The 19,148-nt window shown below is 40.7% G+C and overlaps 1 protein-coding gene across 4 annotated transcripts in view; it reads left to right on the top strand.

The window, feature by feature from the left end:
- The first annotated feature begins 2,305 nt into the window (after positions 1-2,305).
- Positions 2,306-19,148, top strand: part of adam11 (ADAM metallopeptidase domain 11) — a 64,720-nt gene continuing 47,877 nt past the window's right edge. For 3 of the 4 annotated variants that reach the window (XM_024008370.3, XM_024008371.2, XM_024008372.2), the window contains exons 1-4: positions 2,306-2,725; positions 3,206-3,402; positions 16,384-16,460; positions 17,057-17,123. In XM_024008370.3, the coding sequence (XP_023864138.1) occupies positions 2,668-2,725; positions 3,206-3,402; positions 16,384-16,460; positions 17,057-17,123 (399 nt within the window). In that variant the 5' untranslated portion in view covers positions 2,306-2,667. The remainder of the gene's footprint in view (positions 2,726-3,205; positions 3,403-16,383; positions 16,461-17,056; positions 17,124-19,148) is intronic. The other variant, XM_024008369.2, reaches the window with a different exon arrangement.

The following is a 19,148-nucleotide window of genomic DNA, read 5'->3' as shown; positions in this document are numbered from 1 at the left end:
ATCTAGCACTGTATCAACGTATCATTTTAGAYGGTATAGTGAAAATCCATACCAGTATACATGAAAATACTATCACGCAGCCCCACTTTCACTCAACAGGCTTACACAGTCTTGTGTGCAGGAGACAAGGAGTCTAACCCAGTCATACACAATAAGTACACTTCTTGATCGAGAGGTTTACAGCCGGTTACAGCATATCATGTTGTGGACTGTACTTCCTAAACCCAATATGAATTGATAAAGTAGACCATATACAGTTGAAGTCTGAAGTATACATACACCTTAGCCAAATTAAACTCAGTTTCTCACAATTCCTGACATTTAATCCTAGTAAAAATGCCCTGTCTTAGGTCAGTTAGGATCACCACTTTATTTTAAGAATGTGAAATGTCAGAATAATAGTGATTTATTTCAGCTTTTATTTCTTCACATTACAAGTGGGTCAGAAGTTTATATACACTCAATTAGTATTTGGTAGCATTGCCTTTAAATTGTTTAACTTGGGCACCAGTCCCTCCTGCAGCAAAGCACCCCCACAACATGATGCTGCCACCCCCGTGTTTCACGGTTGGGATGGTGTTCTTCGGCTTGCAAGCATCCCCCTTTTTCCTCCAAACATAAATATGGTCATTATGGCCAAACAGTTCTATTCTTGTTTCATCAGACCAGAGGACATTTCCCCAAAAAGTACGATCTTTGTCCCCATGTGCAGTTGCAAACTGTAGTCTGGCTTTTTTATGGCGGTTTTGGAGCAGTGGCTTCTTCCTTGCTGAGCAGCCTTTCAGGTTATGTTGATATAGGACTTGTTTTACCTTGGATATAGATACTTTTGTACCTGTTTCCTCCAGCATATTCATAAGGTCCTTTGGTGTTATTCTGGGATGGATTTTCACTTTTCTCACCAAAGTACATTCATCTCTCAGACAGAACGCGTGTCCTTCCTGGGTGGTATGACGGCTGCGTGGTCTTATGTCTGTCTCTTATACACATCTAGATGTGTATAAGAGACAGTCTTTTGATTTTCCCATGATGTCAAGCAAAGAGGCACTGAGTTTGAAGGTAGGCCTTGAAATACATCAACAGGTACACCTCCAATTGACTGAAATTATGTCAATTAGCCTATCAGAAGCTTCTAAAGCCATGACATAATTTTCTGGCATTTTCCAAGCTGTTTAAAGGCACAGTCAATTTAGTATATGTAAACTTCTGAGCCACTGGAATTGAGATACAGTGAAATAATCTGTCTGTAAACAATTGTTGGAAAAATTACTTGTCATGCACAAAGTAGATGTCCTAACCGACTTGCCAAAACTATAGTTTGTTAACAAATGTGTGGAGTGGTTGAAAAATTTGTTTTAATGACTCCAACCTAAGTGTATGTAATCTTCTGACTAACTGTAAATGAGTTTCTAGTATTGTGCTCTACCTATTATAGGTATTTTATGCTGACGGCGGGCTTGTAGGGCAAGGGAGAAGGACTCCGAGGAGATGGATCTAAGTGAGATGGATCTAAGTGCTGAGTGTAGACTCGGCTTGGTGAAGGGCAGCGATGGGTCGGTCGATGCATCCTTTTTAGCTCATCGCTACGTCAACCCCTCATACAGTTGACGCAGACAAATCTGATACCTAACCTTGTCTATTCCATTATTAGGATGTAGAATGTTTAACTGAGTGAACAGGTGAATACTTTACTGCATTAATGTGAATTTCCATATATTTTTTTWAATKAGTTGAAATCTTATCAGATTTCTATAGCTGGATTGTTTTGAGAAAGGTGGAGTTGGGGTAAGTATTCTTACTGCAAATAAGGTTAACACCATAGTTTTTTTTTTTACTACACTACGATGGTGTGTTGTAGGGAAATGTGTATGTACCCTATCCTCTCATCTGCCTATGCTGCCACTGTTATCATGTCTTGTCTGCCCATACAGGTATCCCTATATGCAATCTAGGGGTTTGTCCCATTTCAGTACTATACCGCTGTTCAATGCAACCTAGTCCTTAAGTGCAAAACAGTGTCTATGGGGCTCGTCGGACAATTTCAGTACATGGCGCCTGCCGCCAATACATAGATCGGTGTCAAACTGCACTCACACCTATATTACTTTCCTTACTACTATGATACTTACAGTGTGCTGGATTCAGCTGCCTGACATTAAAGTTGCCACTGAATCTGCAGTTTGCGTTTTCTGAAAAAGAGACCGTGCTACCTGACAGGAATATGCAACAATAGGCTAGATGAGGGAGGGAGCACTGAGTCCCACGTGTTCCAGTCAACGCGGATTCGACGCCCCTCGCTTGCAATCGCTCCAGTTCACTTTTTCCAGCAACTCCGAGCCAAGGAAGAATGATCACATTTAACCGCTCAGCGTCACTCCCAATAGGTACTAGTATTCGCCTATAGTCTTCCCCGGCTTTGCCAGTAGTGATACACATTTGATCCATATTTTATGACGGTTTTTCTTAGCCTTTTGTTGGAGGATGAATAACCTTGTCAGAATATATTTTTCTAGATAGAGAACCCGTTCTTGGTCGTGATGTGGGTACATCGTTAAAGGGGTCCCCTGCGGCTCTTTGTAATTGTCACCTGCAGTTGGTCCACCAATTGTTTTATTTGTTTATTCAACGGTGTTGCTCCATGCAAATCCCGGGGACTATGTGAGCATCATGCTGGTGGTGCGATGCCTGGTGTTCGCTGCTGTGAGTTCGCGGTTTGCCGTGACAGGTAAGAGACTGGGGGGGTTAAAGCCGCGCTTTCTTCCCGCAAATTTAACCCTTAACGTTATACGTAGGCCTATAACTTTCCCTTCGTTATTAACGGGTTATTTTAAGATTTTCCGAGCTATTTAAGTCCCATTTTGCAGACTCCCTGTCATGAGAACTACGCGGTAAGATTTGCTGCATCAACAATATTCCTCGTAACGCGCGCCTGCTGCCTTCGAGATGGGGATGGAGTCGGAGCTGTGCTCCAAGGTTCTGTAGTGGCAGCCTACGCAGTAAATCGCGTCCATGGGAGACTGCAGCAGACATCCACAACACCACCATCACAATAGTCAATCCCAGCGATAAAAGCGTGCCAATCGCTGGTTGTCGCCCGCTGTCAGTGCAGACATTTCATCATTCACGATAACAAAAGCCCTATTGATTGATCACCCTGCTTCTCTTCCCCTTTCTCTGGCTGCCTGCCTTAACCGCTCGGATGAAGGCTGGAGCAGCTCGGTGAGCAATAGAGGAGACGGGGAGACGTGGGAATGGCAGCCTTCGGAGGAGCAGGGGGACCGGGGACCTGCTGTGGAGGAAGTCACTCAGCCCAAGCGGCTCCTGCAACAGATCGACTCGGAGGGAGAGCTGGCTCACCGCCATCTGGACACTCGAGTCAAGAACCACACCGAGGGAGCACAGGTGAGTCCTATATTTTGTCTCCAGGTGACACACAAGAGAACACAATTTCCCCAGTCATTATCAATATTTGCACAGACAGGTAGGCTACAGAACTAGCAATGTCAAGCTACTTCCAATCAGGCCTAATGGACATTGCTGAAAGGTGGTCACTGTCAGATCCAACTTTTTGGGTGCATAAATATCCCATTCATCTTCTGTATCCCTGTTTTGATTGCACAAAAACAAAGACTATATTGGACATAGATGTGAGTGTTCTTGCCCTCTCTCCACCAAATCTCACTAATGTAGCTGAAGGGAAACTCTTCCTCAAATTCATAGAAAACGCTATCTCTATTATCTCTATTGCCTCACCACATATAAAATCCAAAATTAACCCCTTAGGTACAGCTTTATGACCTAGCTTTACGACTTATTCCTATAGACACTTGGGGCATGTCCAAAAGTGTCATTTGGATGGATGGGCGATTCTCATGAAACCAGTTTTAACCATGGCAATAGCAAATTGAGTTAGAAAACAATGATGCATCTGCAACAATCRACTATCATTCTGAAGTCTAAGACACCTATTTTTTGGCACAAGGTCTTATTTTAAATCATTTGTACATTTTCTCCAGAATTGTTTTATTTTTCACCCCAAATTCTCATTAACGAAATGCGTGCAGATTGAATTCTCGGGTAATTTCATACAATCTTACTTTAGAAAAACCTAACYTATTTAAATAAAACACAAAATATGTTGCTGTTTGTCCAGAAATCATAAAAATTGTATACTCGTTGAAGTTGCATTAAACTATAATATTTGTTACGTAAAAACAGTGTTTCTCATTATCGTAAACACTTTTTCGAGCTGATGTAAAAACTACCCCCCCAAAATTAAATAAAGTTGAAATCCCCATGATGCATCATCTAGAGTAGTCCTTAGATGAGCACAAGTTAATTTAATTTCTTAACTTATTTGCCTTCAGAATGAGGATCTTATTCTCAAACACCCCCTTTACGACACTTGACCCACTGTTCATAGGCCGTCATTGAAAATAAGAATTTGCTCTTAACTGACTTGCCTAKTTAAATAAAGGTAAAAAATATATATATATATACTAAAAAGCTGAAATTGAGAAAATCTACCGGAGCCATTACCTTTCCAACATGGAGGCATGAGTGGGCTTTAGTGATGTGGTCAATTGTTTGCTGACTYATAATGGCTGTCTCCTATTACTTGCAGATTCAACTAAGGGCCTCTCATTACCGAAACACAAATATCTCATTACCGCGGATTTCTTTGGTCAATTTCAGTAATGAGAAACTTAATTTTGGTGATGATAATAAGCTAATTATAATGTATTGTAACGACCCTGGGTTTATAAGCGCGGATATCGACTCTGCCTTTTGAGTATGCTTTTGCGGCACAGTCGATAGCGCGCCGGACCTCGGGCTAGCGACCTGCTCCCTGCTGTTTCATTACAGTATAATCAATGGGTGTGCTGTGCTGGTAACTTAAATTATTTATTAGGACCATGCCTACATTGTATCGATTTGTTATTTATTTATTATTTTGTATTTTTTGGGGTAAAACATCAGTAGGGGTTGTCAAGAAATATGGGTGTATAAACCCCATTTAATTGACTTAAAACCACAATCTGGAGTTTGTGTTTGAGCAAATAGCAAMCCWGCCACGTAAAGGAGGATATCCCCCATTGTGACATGTGTACCTGTTTTAGCGCTTACCTATACTATTCTTTGACAGTTTTTGGTCCATATCCCACATATTTAGAATGTATTTATTTATTGTACTTTTTACCCCTTTTTCTCCCCAATATCCAATTGGTAGTTACAGTTTTGTCCTATCGCTGCAACTCCCGCACGGACTCCCGCCATGCGTCCTCCAAAACACGGCCCCGCCAAGGCGCACTGCTTCTTGACACACTACTCGCTTAACCCGGAAGCCAGCCACACCAATGTGTTGGAGGAAACGCCGTTAAGCTGGTTACCGAAGTCAACGTGCATGCGCCAGGCCCCGCCACAAGGAGTTGCTAGAGCACAATGGGAGAAGGACATCTCGGCCGGCCAAACCCTCCCCTAACCCGGACGACGCTGGGCCAATTGTGCGCCGCCTCATGGGTCTCCAGGTCTACAACACAGCCTGGGATCGAACCCGGGTCTGTAGTGACGCTTATAGCACTGGGATGCAGTGCCTTAGACCACAGTGCCACTCAGGAGGCCCATATTGAGATACTTTATAGGCATATCATGTTATACCATTTGCCCATATGATTCCATTAAATTTAGAAATGCATCTAAAATACTTTAGAACCACACATATCCACATCCTAATACACCAATAATGGTGGTACAGACTGGGGAAATTACTTTTTCTCAAAAAAAAATGTGCTTTTGAAAATGCAGGCACATAATTACAGTATTTATGAAAAAAAGGGGTGTTTTAGTCAATTGTATTAAGATCAGTGATTTTAGTGTTATGCAAATCATTTGGGATTAACAAATGACACAATTTGATGTATTAGGTTACTGAATCTCTAATAAACCTCAGTGCAGTTTTTCAATGGCAAACTATGCAACGCTCATTACCGAAACATGGATTCTCATCTCCGAAACCTGCTTATCRTTACCATAATGCACCAATATTAGGAAATATAAAATGTATGCTTTAGTAATTTTGGCTTAATCTTTTGTTCTTTATCCAAATATGTGTACATAAAAATAACATGTACAGTGCATTCGGAAAGTATTCAGACCCCTTCACTTTTTCCACATCTTGTTACATTACAGCCTTATTTTAAAATGGATTAAATAAATAAATATTCTCATCAATCCAGTACCCCATAATGACAAAGGGAAAACAGGTTTTTAGACATTTTTGCAAATGTATTACAAATAAACAAACAAAATACCTTATTTTTTAGACCCTTTGCTTTGAGACTCGAAATTGAGCTCGGGTGCATCCTGTTTCCATTGATCATCCTTGATGTTTCTACAAGTTGATTGGAGTCCACCTCAGGTAAATTCAATTGATAGGACATGATTTAGAAAGGCACACACCTGTCTATATAAGGTCCCACAGTTGACAGTGCATGTCAGAGCAATAACCAAGCCATGAGGTCAAAGGAATTGTCCGTAGTGCTCCGAGACAGGATTGTGTCGAGGCACAGGTCTGGGGAAGGTTACCAAAAAATGTCTGCAACATTGAAGGTCCCCAAGAACACAGTGGCCTCCATAATTCTTAAATGGAAGAAGTTTGGAACCACCAAGACTCTTCTTAGAGCTGTCCGCCAAGCCAAACTGAGCAATTGGGGGGGAAGGGCCTTGGTCAGGGAGGTGACCAGTCTGACAGAGCTCCAGAGTTCCTCTGTGGAGATGGGATAACCTTCCAGAAGAACAACCATCTCTGCAGCCCTCCACCAATTAGGTATTTTATGGTAGAGTGGCCAGATGGAAGCCACTCCACTCCTTTTTTGGTTTCTACAAAATGCAGTGGTGTAAAGTACTTTCAAGTAAAAATACTTGAAAGTACTACTTACATTGTTTTTTTTGGTTATCTGTACTTTACTATTTATATTTTTGACAACTTGTACTTTTACTTCACTACATTCCTAAAGAAAATTATGTACTTTTTACTCCATTCTCTGACACCCAAAAGTACTCGTTACATTTTGCATGCTTAGCAGAACAGGAAACTTGCCTAATTCATACACTTATCAAGAGGACATCCCTGGTCATCTCTACTGCCCCTGATYTGGCAGACTCACCTAACATGCTTCGTTGATGAATGATGTCTTGAGTGTTGGAGCATGCCCCTAGCTATCCGTAAATTAAAAGAAACAAGAAAATTATGCCATCTTGTTTGCTTTATGTAAGGAATTTTCAATTATTTATACTTTTACTTTTGATACTTAAGTATATTTTAGCAATTACATTTACTTTTGATACTTAAGTATATTTAAACCAAATACTTTTAGACTTTTACTCAAATAGTATTTTACTGGGTGACTTTCACTTTTACTTGAGTAATTTTCTATTAAGGTATCTTTACTTTTACTCAAGTATGAGAATTGGGTACTTTTTCCACCACTGGTAAAATGCACATGACAGCCCGCTTGGAGTTTTCCAAAAGGCACCTAAAGGACTCTCAGACCCTGAGAAACAAGATTATCTGGTCTGATGAATCCACGATTGAACTCTTTGGCCTGAATGCCAAGCGTCACATCTGGAGGAAACCTTGCACCATCCCTACAGTGAACCATGGTGGTGGCAGAATCATGCTATGTGGATGTTTTTCAGCGGCATGGACAGGGAGACTAGTCAGGCTCGAGGGGAAAGATGAATGGAGCAAAGTACAGAGAGATCATTGAATGAAATCTGTTCCAGAGCCCTCAAACCTTCACCCAGTCTGAGGTCCTACCTTCCAACAGTACAACGACCCTAAGCACACAGCCAAGACAACGCAGGAGTGGCTTCGGGACAAGGATCAATGTCCTTGAATGGCCCAGCCAGAGTCCGGACTTGAACCCGATCATACATCTCTGGAGAGACCTGAAAATAGCTGTGCAGCGGCGCTCCCCATCCAACCTGACAGAGCTTGAGAAGATCTGCAGAGACGAATGGGAGAAACTCCCCAAATACAGGTGTGCCAAGCTTGTAGCGTCATACCCAAGAAGACTCAAGGTTGTAATCGCTGCCAAAGGTGCTTCAACAAAGTACTGAGTAAAGGGTCTGAATACATATGTAAATGTGATATTTCATTTTTTTATTTATTTTTTACATTTACAAACATTTAAAAAATCTGTTTTTGTTTTGTCATTATGGGTATTGTGTGTAGATTGATAAGGGAAAAGTGGATCAATTTTAGAATAAGGCTGTAATGTAACAAAATGTGGAAAAAGTCAAGGGGTCTGAATAATATAATGACAAAATCCAAGATTCAGAAAATACTGTGTTAATGAGAAATTACAAAATAAACTAATTTTAAAATATAATTGTTTTAAGTTATGTTTAAACCAGGCCTTTTCATTCGGTGAGCAATGTAAAAAAAACAACATCAGAAAATATTTTTCCGGAACTTTGAAAACTGTTGCGGTATTTTTGCATTTGTACTGTAGTTGTGGGAAAATGCATAATATCTGATCAATAAACATAACAATTATTTTTAAATACAGAATTGCAAATCCTAATTTTAGTGGTCCAAGAGGAATTATGGTGGAAAATGTGTTTTCTGTTTTGTCAAGTGCCAGTTTTGTGAGAATCACCCCCGAGAACTGGGTGCCAATTGGGATGCTGAGCTGCAGTGGAGACAAAGCCTATTTTTTGAGCAGTATAATGTAGGCATTGTTCTGCAGACTTTCAGTGTGTACTGAAATGTCATATAGGTTAGGTTATTTACAGTTATGGGGAGAATATATGTTGCTTTAAAGAAGGGAGCAATGTGTGGCTTCCTCTTAAATGCAAAATGGAGCGAATAAGATCTAATAAATGAAAGATGCTTCAGAGAAGAATTGTTTTCTTCTCTAAATGAGATGAGAGATGAAATAATCAAATTTTTTGCCGACTTGGTCTTAGACCTCCTTCATTAGTCAATGCCAGGCAGAATAATTCTCTCATCAATGATTTAAAATCCACATTTGATGTAGAAGAGGGAGACGGAATGGAAAGATAGTAGTCTAATAGGGTGTCACAGTGCTGGACCACAACTGATGAGACTCGTATTAATAGTTTAACCTAGCCCCAGATCTGCTTGTGCTGTATAGTTGGCAAGATGGCACAAACAGATCTGGGACCAGGCCATTTGGCTACTATAGTTAATAGCTACTAAAGAAGCCACTCTTAGAGGAGACTTGTCTTGTGTGACATAATGCTAGGCAGGTTAGCCTTTATTGCCACTTTTATTGCCTGGTGTATTTTCAAAGAAGCACTTAATGTAAGGTCAATGGCTTGATATGGTATTGTCAGGTGTTCCCATCTTGGATGGGTACAAAGTACAAGATGCTTTTAACGTTACTCTGCTTTGGTTGGTAGATCTGGATTAGTTGCCATTTGAAAACTTACAAAAGTGGATTGATGTTTTGAAGGCTTACAAAAGTGGATTGATGTTTCTCACCCCTGGTTTAAACCGAGGCAGGTGGCATGATACCCCTTTCCCTTTCGATGCCCCGAAAGTGCTAATTTCAGAAGTTCTGACCATGAGTCTTCACTGGCCAGGCCTTCACTGTAAATAATCATTTGTTCTTAATTGACTCGCCTGGTTAAATAAAGCTTAAAATGTATACAGTACCAGTCAAAAGTTTGGACATACCTACTCATTCAAGGGTTTTTCTTTATTTTTACTATTTTCTACATTGTAGAATAATAGTGAAGACATCACAACTATGAAATAACACATGGARTCATGTAGTAACCAAAAAAGTGTAAAACAAATCAAAATATAGGTTATATTTGAGATTCTTCAAAGTAGCCACCCTCAACCAGCTTCACCTAGAATGCTTTTCCAACAGTCTTGAAGGAGTTCCCACATATGCTGAGCACTTGTTGACTGCTTTTCCTTCACTCTGCGGTACAACTCATCCCAAACCGTCTCAATTGGGTTGAAGTTGGGTGAATGTGGAGGCCAGGGATGGCGTATCGCTGCAGAATGCTGTGGTATACATGCTGGTTAAGTGTGCCTTAAATTCTAAATAAATCACGGACAGTGTCACCAGCAAAGCACCATCACACCTCCTCCTCCATGCTTCACGGTGGGAACCACATGTGCTGAGATCATCCGTTCACCTACTCTGCGTCTCACAAAGACACGGAGGTTGGAACCAATAATCTCCAATATGGACTCATCAGACCAAAGGACAGATTTCCACCGGTCTAATGTCCATTGCTCGTGTTTCTTGTCCCAAGCAAGTCTCTTCTTATTGGTGTTCTTTAGTAGTGGTTTCTTTGCAGCAATTTGACCATGAAGGCCTTATTTCACGCGGTCTCCTCTGAACAGGTAATGTTGAGATGTGTCTGTTACTTGACGTCTGGGAAGCATTTATTTGGGCTGCAATTTCTGAGGCTGGTAACTCTAATGAACTTATCCTCTGCAGCAGAGGTAACTCTGGGTCTTCCTTTCCTTTGGCGGTACTCATGAGAGCCAGTTTCATCATAGCGCTTGATGGTTTTTGCGACTGCATTTGAAGAAACTTTCAAAGTTCCTGACATTTTCCGGACTGACTGACCTTCACGTCTTAAAGTAATGATGGACTGTTGTTTCTCTTTGCTTATTTAAACTGTTCTTGCCAGAATATGGACTTGGTCTTTTACCAAAAAAGGGCTATCTTCTGTATACCTCCCCTACCTTGTCACAACACAACTGATTGGCTCAAACGCATTAAGAAGGAAAGAAATTCCACAAATTAATAAAGCACACCTGTTAATTGAAATGCATTCCAGGTGACTACCTCATGAAGCTAGTTGAGAGAATGCCAAGAGTGTGCAAAGCTGTCATTGAGGCAAAGGGTGGCTACTTTGAAGAATCTCAAATATAACCAATATTTAGATTTGTTTTACACTTTTTTGGTTACTACATGATTCCATGTGTTATTTCATAGTTTTGATGTCTTCACTATTATTCTACAATGTAGAAAATAGTCAAAATAAAGAAAAACCCTTGAATGAGTAGGTGTTTCCAAACTTTTGACTGGTACTGTATATAATTGCCCATAATTGTGCCCTGACTGTCCAAAACTGACTAGAGCTGAGCTGACATTGACCCCAACTGCATCAGCCTGCTTGGTCAAAAGGTCATAGCTGTTGTCACCACCAATCATTAAAGGAAATTAAATGACCTTTATCCCAGGAGGAAGTTCACTGTCAGTCATTTCAATTCTCGTCAGTTTTGGACATTGATAGCTAGTACCCCTGTCCACACACACTCTTTCCATGGTGCTGATTCATCTGACCCCACCTGATACCCCATGGCAGCCACCCGTGGGGCGCCCTCCCTCTCCCGCCTGTCCGCGCCCCTATCACCTTTCTACACCTTTACCTGGTCTCTCCCATTACCCGCCCTATCAATACCATCTGCCAATCATTCAGCGAGGCAGGAAGATTCACCGTTTGAGGCAACCTTGAGTGCCCTCCACCACCGGCTGCCCAGCGCTCGTGTGTAACCCAGACGACCTTCCTGAAACTCTGCCTTTGCAGTGTTTCTGTATGAGGCCCTCTTTTACCTCAGTCAAATTGCTGAGCTACGATCCCTTCCTCCCCTTTCCATGTAATCATTTTCAATATTATCTAGTAGGAAAAACTGATCCTAGATCAGCACTCCCTACTCGAAATCGCTTTATAATTATACTAATCAGCTGCTCACCAAGGCCTTTAAGAGCAGGGCTGGATAAAGTCTGCACGCCCTAAAGCTGGTACAGTATTTCGGATAACTTATGCCCATTCCCTAGAAGTTAATGGCAAATAGGAATGATAATTGAGTAACATGCTAAATGTTATTTTTTTGATATCTCCTACCTTTTCATTCCTTACCCAGATAAACAGCAACTGTCTTTTAAACTTTTTACAGAGAAGATAGTTAAGGTCAGATACAGTACAACCAAACGACTCGCTGGAGTTATTAGACAAAGTCTTTGTGTCAGCACCTCTACAGCCATTAATATTCAGGTAGCAAGGCTCTCGACTCAGTGGACTGTCACAAACTGGGTTGAGATACAGCCCGTCTCAATTAGGCTGTCTAGGTTTGGCAGTGCCCCACCGCCGCTGTAAATTGAACGTATTTCTAACGCCTCCTATTTCCAACGCTTTCCGCCAGGCAGGCACACATACACTCAAACACACACTCTCACCAGCAGCAGCCTCCTGCACAGTAGGTCCTTACCCCCAGCCACCGAGGTGGAGTAAGGGGCTAACTGCTAGACCAGGGGTCGCCAACCGGTCGATCGCAAGCTACCAGTAGCTCGCAGCCCACCTATGAGTAGCTTGCCAAACAATTCTGAAAGTAGATGCAATTTTCAAGTGTTGCATCGCAAACTGTCATAAATACATCTCACAAGTATCAGACACCGCTCCCAGCTACTATCTGATCAACGCAACATTATCCACCCATAGTAAGCCACCATTTGCTTAAAAACAAAATATTTCCCCTGTCTTTCTGTGTGGTGCGCGCGTTTGTTTATCACTCCGTGTGTAGCCAGCCAGTTGATGTGATAACGGTCTTGTGGGTTGACAGAAATACTTTCCCCAAAACCTTCTCAATTAAATGTTAACTGCAAAAAAGGCTTGTCCGGCAGAAGTATATCATGAATATCATTTGTATCTATTATTAGTTATTTTCAAACTTTGCCATGAAATGAGCAGCAGCAGTAAAGAAGCATCGCTAGACCGGCACATGACATTGCACGTTCCTCGCTCGCTAGATGCGCAATTAAAGGGCCAGATGTGCAATTGAAGGGGAATTACTCTCAAAAATCAACATTTTGTTAGTTTTCTTCAAAAAACAATAAGGTCTTCTGATGTAATATAAGCATTGACATGGACTCAGAACATCCAATTTCATTGTTTCTCAATGAACAATTGTAAATAAACCTAAAACCAGGAAAAATAAAACATAAAATATAATTGGGGAATATATAAAACAGAATTTGGGAGGGAAAAAAATCACAGATTTTATATGGCCCCACTTAGTTGTTAATTTAAAAAAATATATACCAGGTATATTGACAGAAAGCATAGTGCACTACTTTCTCTTGTACACTAAGGACCCGGGGAAGAGTTGCAGGGGAGATGAGAAGAATGTGCCTATCTGAAAGCAATAAAACAGAGGAGCTCCCGACATGTTTTATTTTTTTAAAGGTAGCTCTCATGCTAGAAAAGGATAGGGCTAGATAGTGGTATTGGGGATTGATAGGTAAAGCTGTTTTTCTCTCACTACCTGGAACAGGGTTGGGAGTTGGGACATCAATCTTTATCTGACAGTGTTATTGTGGCTTTGATGGTACTCTGTCCTTCTATTCCTTTTTTATTTTTTGCTCTCTGTCGATCTTTCTCACTGTGTTGCACCCTTTCTTTCTCTTCCTTTCTTTCGCGCTCTCGCGCTCTCTCTCAACCCTCCACAGAGGTACATTTTTGCCAAAACTATAAGGTATTGAATCATTTGTTTAAGACAATGAATGACTTGTGGCATGACAGATTCTGCATCTTGTCATCTAATGGAATGTGAATGAGTGATGATTATTCAGAAACTGTTCACACTGCTTGACTTTTTCAAAAACAAAATAGTCACAGCCTGGATAAAACATTTATTAAATTGTTCTTTTTTTGTCACTGGCCTACACATAATGCCAGTGGAATGATGTTTTTCGAAATTTTTACAAATTAATAAAAAATGAAAAGCTGAAATGTCTTGAGTCAATAAGAAGTCAACCACTTTGTTATGGTAAGCCTAAATATGTTTGGGAGTAGAACATTTGCTTCACAAGTCACTTAATAAGTTGCATGGACTCACTGTGTGCAATAAGTGTTTAACGTGATTTTTGAATGATTACTACATCTCGGTAGACCACACATACAATTATCTGCTGCCAATGACTGGAACGAACTGCAAAAATCTCTAAAGCTGGAGACTCATATCTCCCTCACTAGCTTTAAGCACCAGCTGTCAGAGCAGCTCACAGATCACTGCACCTGTACATAGCCCATCTGTAAATAGCCCATCCAACTACCTCATCCCCATACTGTATTTATTTATTTATCTTGCTCCTTTGCACCCCAGTATCTCTACTTGCACATTCATCTTCTGCACATCTACCATTCCAGTGTTTAATTGCTATATTGTAATTACTTCGCCACCATGGCCTRTTTATTGCCTTAACTTACCTCATTTGCACTCACTGTATATAGATTTTTTGTTTTCTTTTGTTCTACTGTATTATTGACTGTATGTTTTTGTTTATTCAATGTGTAACTCTGTGTTGTTGTATGTGTCGAATTGCTATAATTTATCTTGGCCAGGTCGCAGTTGCAAATGAGAACTTGTTCTCAACTAGCCTACCTGGTTAAATAAAGGTTAAATATATTTTTTTAAATTACAAATAAAATAAATTAATCTGTAAGGTCCCTCAGTCGAGCAGTGGATTTCAAACACAGATTCAACCACAAAGACCAGGAAGGTTTTCCAGTTCCTCGCAAAGACTGATACCTAGTGGTAAGAAATTGCAGACATTGAATATCCCTTTGAGCATGTTGAAGTTATTAACTACACTTTGGATGGTTTATCAATACACCCAGTCACTACAAAGATACAGGCGTCCTTCCTAACTCAGTTGCCAGAGAGGAAGGAAACCGCTCAGGGATTTCACCGTGGGGCCAATGGTGACATTAAAACAGTTACAGAGTTTAATGGCTGTGATATGAGAACTGAGGATGGATCAACAACATTGTAGTTACTCTACAATACTATTCTAATTGACAGAGTGAAAAGAAGGAAGCCAGTACAGTATACAAATATTCCAAAACATGCATTCTGTTTGCAACAAGGCGCTAAAGTAATACTGCCAAAAATGTGGCAAAGCAATTTACTTTTTGTCCTGAATACAAAGTGTTATGTTCGAAGCAAATCCATTACAGGACATTGCTGAGTACCACGCTCAATATTTTCAAGCATGGTGGTGGCTGCATCATGTTGTGTTTATGCTTGTAATCGTTAAAGACTCTGGAGTTTTTTCAGGGGGGGAAAAAGCAAAAAGAAAGGAGTTAAGCACAAGCAAAATCCTAGAGGAGAACATGGTTCAATCTGCTTTCCACCAGACACTGGGAGATGAATTCACTGTTCAGCAGGACAGTAACCTAAAACACAAGGACAAATCTACACTGGAGTTGCAGTGAATGTTCCTGAGTGGCTGAGTTACAGTTTTGACTTAAATCTGCTTGAAAATCTATGGCAAGACCTGAAAATGGTTGTCGAGCAATGATCAACCAGTTTGACAGAGCTTGAAGAATTTTGAAAAGAGTAATGGGAAAATGTTGCACAATCCAGGTGTGGAAAGCACTTAGAGGCTTACCCAGACTCAGCTGTAATCGCTGCCAAAGGTGATTCTAACATGCATTGCCTCATGGGGTTGAATATTTATGTAATCAAGATATGTTAGTGTTTTATTTATTTTGACGCGTTAGCATTTTTCTTCCACTTTGATATTAGAGTTTTTTGTGTAGATTGTTGTCAATTTTTTTTACAATTAATTCAATTTTAACCCCACTTTGTAACACAGCAARAAAWTTGAAAAAGTCAAGGGGTGTGAATACTTTCTGAAGGCACTGTACCTTTTAATAACCTTGGTCAGCCTTGCCTCAGTCCTGTCCTTACACCCTAAGTGTACCTGTATTTTCTCCAGTGGTGTAAAGTACTTAAGTAGTACTTTAAAGTATTTTTACTTAAGTTTTTTGGGGGTATCTGTACTTTACTTTATTATTTATGTTTTCCAACTTTTACTTCACTACATTCCTAAATAAAATAATGTACTTTTTACTCCATACATTTTCCCTGACACCCAAAAATACTCATTACATTTTGACAAGAAAATGGTCCAATTGACGCACTTATCAAGAGGTCATCCCTACTGTCTCTGATCTGGCGGACTCACTAAACACAAATGCTTTGCCTGTAAACTATGTTGGAGTGTGCCCCTGGCTATCGGTAATAAAAAAATGGGGGTGTCTGGTTTGTATATTTGAGCAATTCCATTTACTTTTGATACTTAAGTACATTTAAAACCAAATACTTTTACTCAAGTGTAGTATTTTACTGGATGACTTTCACTTTTACTTTAGTCATTTTCTATTTAGGTATCTTTACCTTTACTCAAGTATGACAATTGAGTACTTTTTCCACCACTGATTTTCTCTCCCTATTGTGCTCTCTCTCTCACACACACACACACACACACACACACACACACACACTCCTCTCTAACTTTTCTCCCGCCCTCTCTCTCCCAGCCTGTCCATCTAGCCCAGAGCAGTTTCCTGGTGGAAACCTTTGGCAAATCTTTCATCCTGGACTTGGAGCTGAACCAGTGAGTTGACACACTGCTCTGACCATCACTAGCATTCTATACAATACAGGATTGTGTTCAATTCAGCTTTCTATTCAGGACATTTTCATTCAAGTCACGAATAAAAAAAAAAAGCCCAATGTCGCCTATGTGGATTTTGTTGAATTTGAATTAACTTCCCGAATTGGCTGAATTAAAAAAACGGAATTTACCCCAACCCTGATAACAATCCATCTAGGGTTTCTTCACTAGAATGGAATGTCTAAAACATTGTAGATGATGGTAACATTTTGAGGCTCGTAGACTAAAGCTAAATCACGGCATATACTCGCCTCCTCCTCCTCACCAACACATTGGACACATTATTCTAATGGATTGTGTTCATATAGCGATCCTCACTAGCTCTCAAAGCGTTTTTTTCATGGCGTAGAGGTAACTGGCCCCATCCTTCCACCACCCCTTTTCTAMTCAATGCCTCCATCAATCCAATTGGATTTGTATAGTGCTTTTTAACAAATGTGTTTTGTATGCGCTTGTCTCTTGTAATGATTATGCCTGAATGGGAAATGTCATTGCTCGCTCTCTCTCTCTCTCTCCCTCTCTCTTTTTTCCCCCAGCAATCTCCTGTCTTCGGATTATGTGGAGCGGCACTTTGACGRCGAAGGGAGGCCGTCTCAAAACATGGTAGAACTTGTTTTCGTCCGTCCGTCCATCCATCCATCCATCCACTAGGGTGTAGACATGAAGGTTGGCTGATGAGTGTCTAGTATGATCATCAAACGCAACACCTCAAGCATTCAAAGATGACTTAATAGTGGCTTATAAGTGTGCTATAACACACCATARCRAAGATTATGACGCAGTACTAACGATGTGCTGCTCATTGGCATAGACTTTATAAATGCATCACACTGATTGTTGTTATAATGCTGTATGACCCTTGGGTAAAAAGTGCAATTATGAAGCACTATGTCACTGTACATTTATAAGTGATTATGATTATACTTATAATGCATTACGAGTATTGGTATACGGAATTATGAGCCTATACAAGTCTTTATGTGTGTCTATAACTATGCGTATACTGTATTATTACTCCAGTGTGTGTGTGTGTGTGTGTGTCAGAGGACTTATTTGGAGGACTGAGAGGTGTCTTGTTCCTGCAGACATGAATAGCTAGTCCTGCGGTGCGGAAGTTGAATGAAATTGGAGAGATGCAATTACACCGGTCGTTTTGCAAGGTCACTGTCTAACCCCTTTTTAAGGTGCCCGAGACGGACTTAACCGAAAAATTATTCACGGCTAGATAGTGCAACGTCATGTACTTGTTTAGTTCGAATTTGGTCTAGTCTTCATTTTCTCCGTTTTGTCTTGTCGTTTTGTCCTCGAGTGTGATGGTAAATAAAAACACTTTGAGAAACACTCGAGTAGCTTTCTGCCATCTTGGAATTGGCACTTTCCCCTCCTATTTTGGCCACCTCTCTCCCTTAGTTGAGACTTGGCAGCAGTATTTGATAGGGCTGTAACAAAACAGGGCTGTTTTATTCTAGTTTGTCAGTACCAATTAGCATCCGTCATTCTCATTGGCTGTGTCCTTGGATAGGTGTGGCATCTCATTCAACTCCTCCCTTAATGGGGTGTCCCCTCTCTTCTGTTCATTAACAAACAAGTGGTTCTGCAAAGTCAGCAGGGCTGCTGAGTTGCCCTTCATTCTGATATTAGCTGCATTTCCACCTCGTTGATCATGCAATGGCAAGTGCATCACAGGCTCCAGAACAAGAAGTTCCAGGCTGTATCACAACCGGCCCGTGATTGGGAGTCCCATAGGGCAGCGCACAATTGGCCCAGTGTCGTTAGGGTTTGGCCGGGGTAGGCCGTCGTTGTCAATAAGAATTTGTTCTTAACTGACTTGCCTAGTTAAATAAAGGTTAAATAATAAATAAATAAAAACTAATAAATGAGTGGGTGTGTGCGTTTCTACTGAGCGTGTCCTCCGCAGAGTCCCCCACTCCCCAGGGTTCCAGACTGCGATCTTTTAGTTCCGTTTTGCGACTATTTGACTTGGCTGTGCGGGTAAACATTTTAGCTGGTTGTATCGGTGCGAGCTGCACCTTCTACATGGTCACCTCACTCAAACCTTCCATTTTTGGGGCTGCTAAAACCATGATTTGGTCAAACAGTAAAGTGCGTTATCCTCATGATTCCTGTATTGGAGGTGTCTGACTTGCTGCTGTCCCTGTTTCGATGGGCCTGCTGCTGTGCCTGTTTCGGTGGGCCTGCTGCTGTGATTAGCGAGCCACTCTCCGTGAGAAAGAAAGCTCAGTAGCAACTATTTTACAAACAAGATATTTGATATGGCTTTGAGATACATTTCCATTTTTTATTAGGACATTTACATTAACTGTTAGATTTATACATGGCTACTAGCAGTGGGTATTATATTTAGAGTTGGCGATCTAGATGAAGTGTTTTGAGTTTTACACTTCCTCAAGTGGTGAATTAGCCTATGATATACAGTGGGGGGGGAAAGTATTTAGTCAGCCACCAATTGTGCAAGTTCTCCCACTTAAAAAGATGAGAGAGGCCTGTAATTTTCATCATAGGTACACTTCAACTATGACAGGCAAAATGAGAGAAAAAATCCAGAAAATCTCATTGTAGGATTTTTTATGAATTTATTTGCAAATTATGGTGGAAAATAAGTATTTG

Source organism: Salvelinus sp. IW2-2015, linkage group LG18, assembly GCF_002910315.2.
Source record: "Salvelinus sp. IW2-2015 linkage group LG18, ASM291031v2, whole genome shotgun sequence".
Lineage (NCBI taxonomy): Eukaryota > Metazoa > Chordata > Actinopteri > Salmoniformes > Salmonidae > Salvelinus > Salvelinus sp. IW2-2015.
The sequence above is the reverse complement of the archived record's forward strand: the minus strand, read 5'-3'. Positions and strand labels throughout refer to the sequence as shown.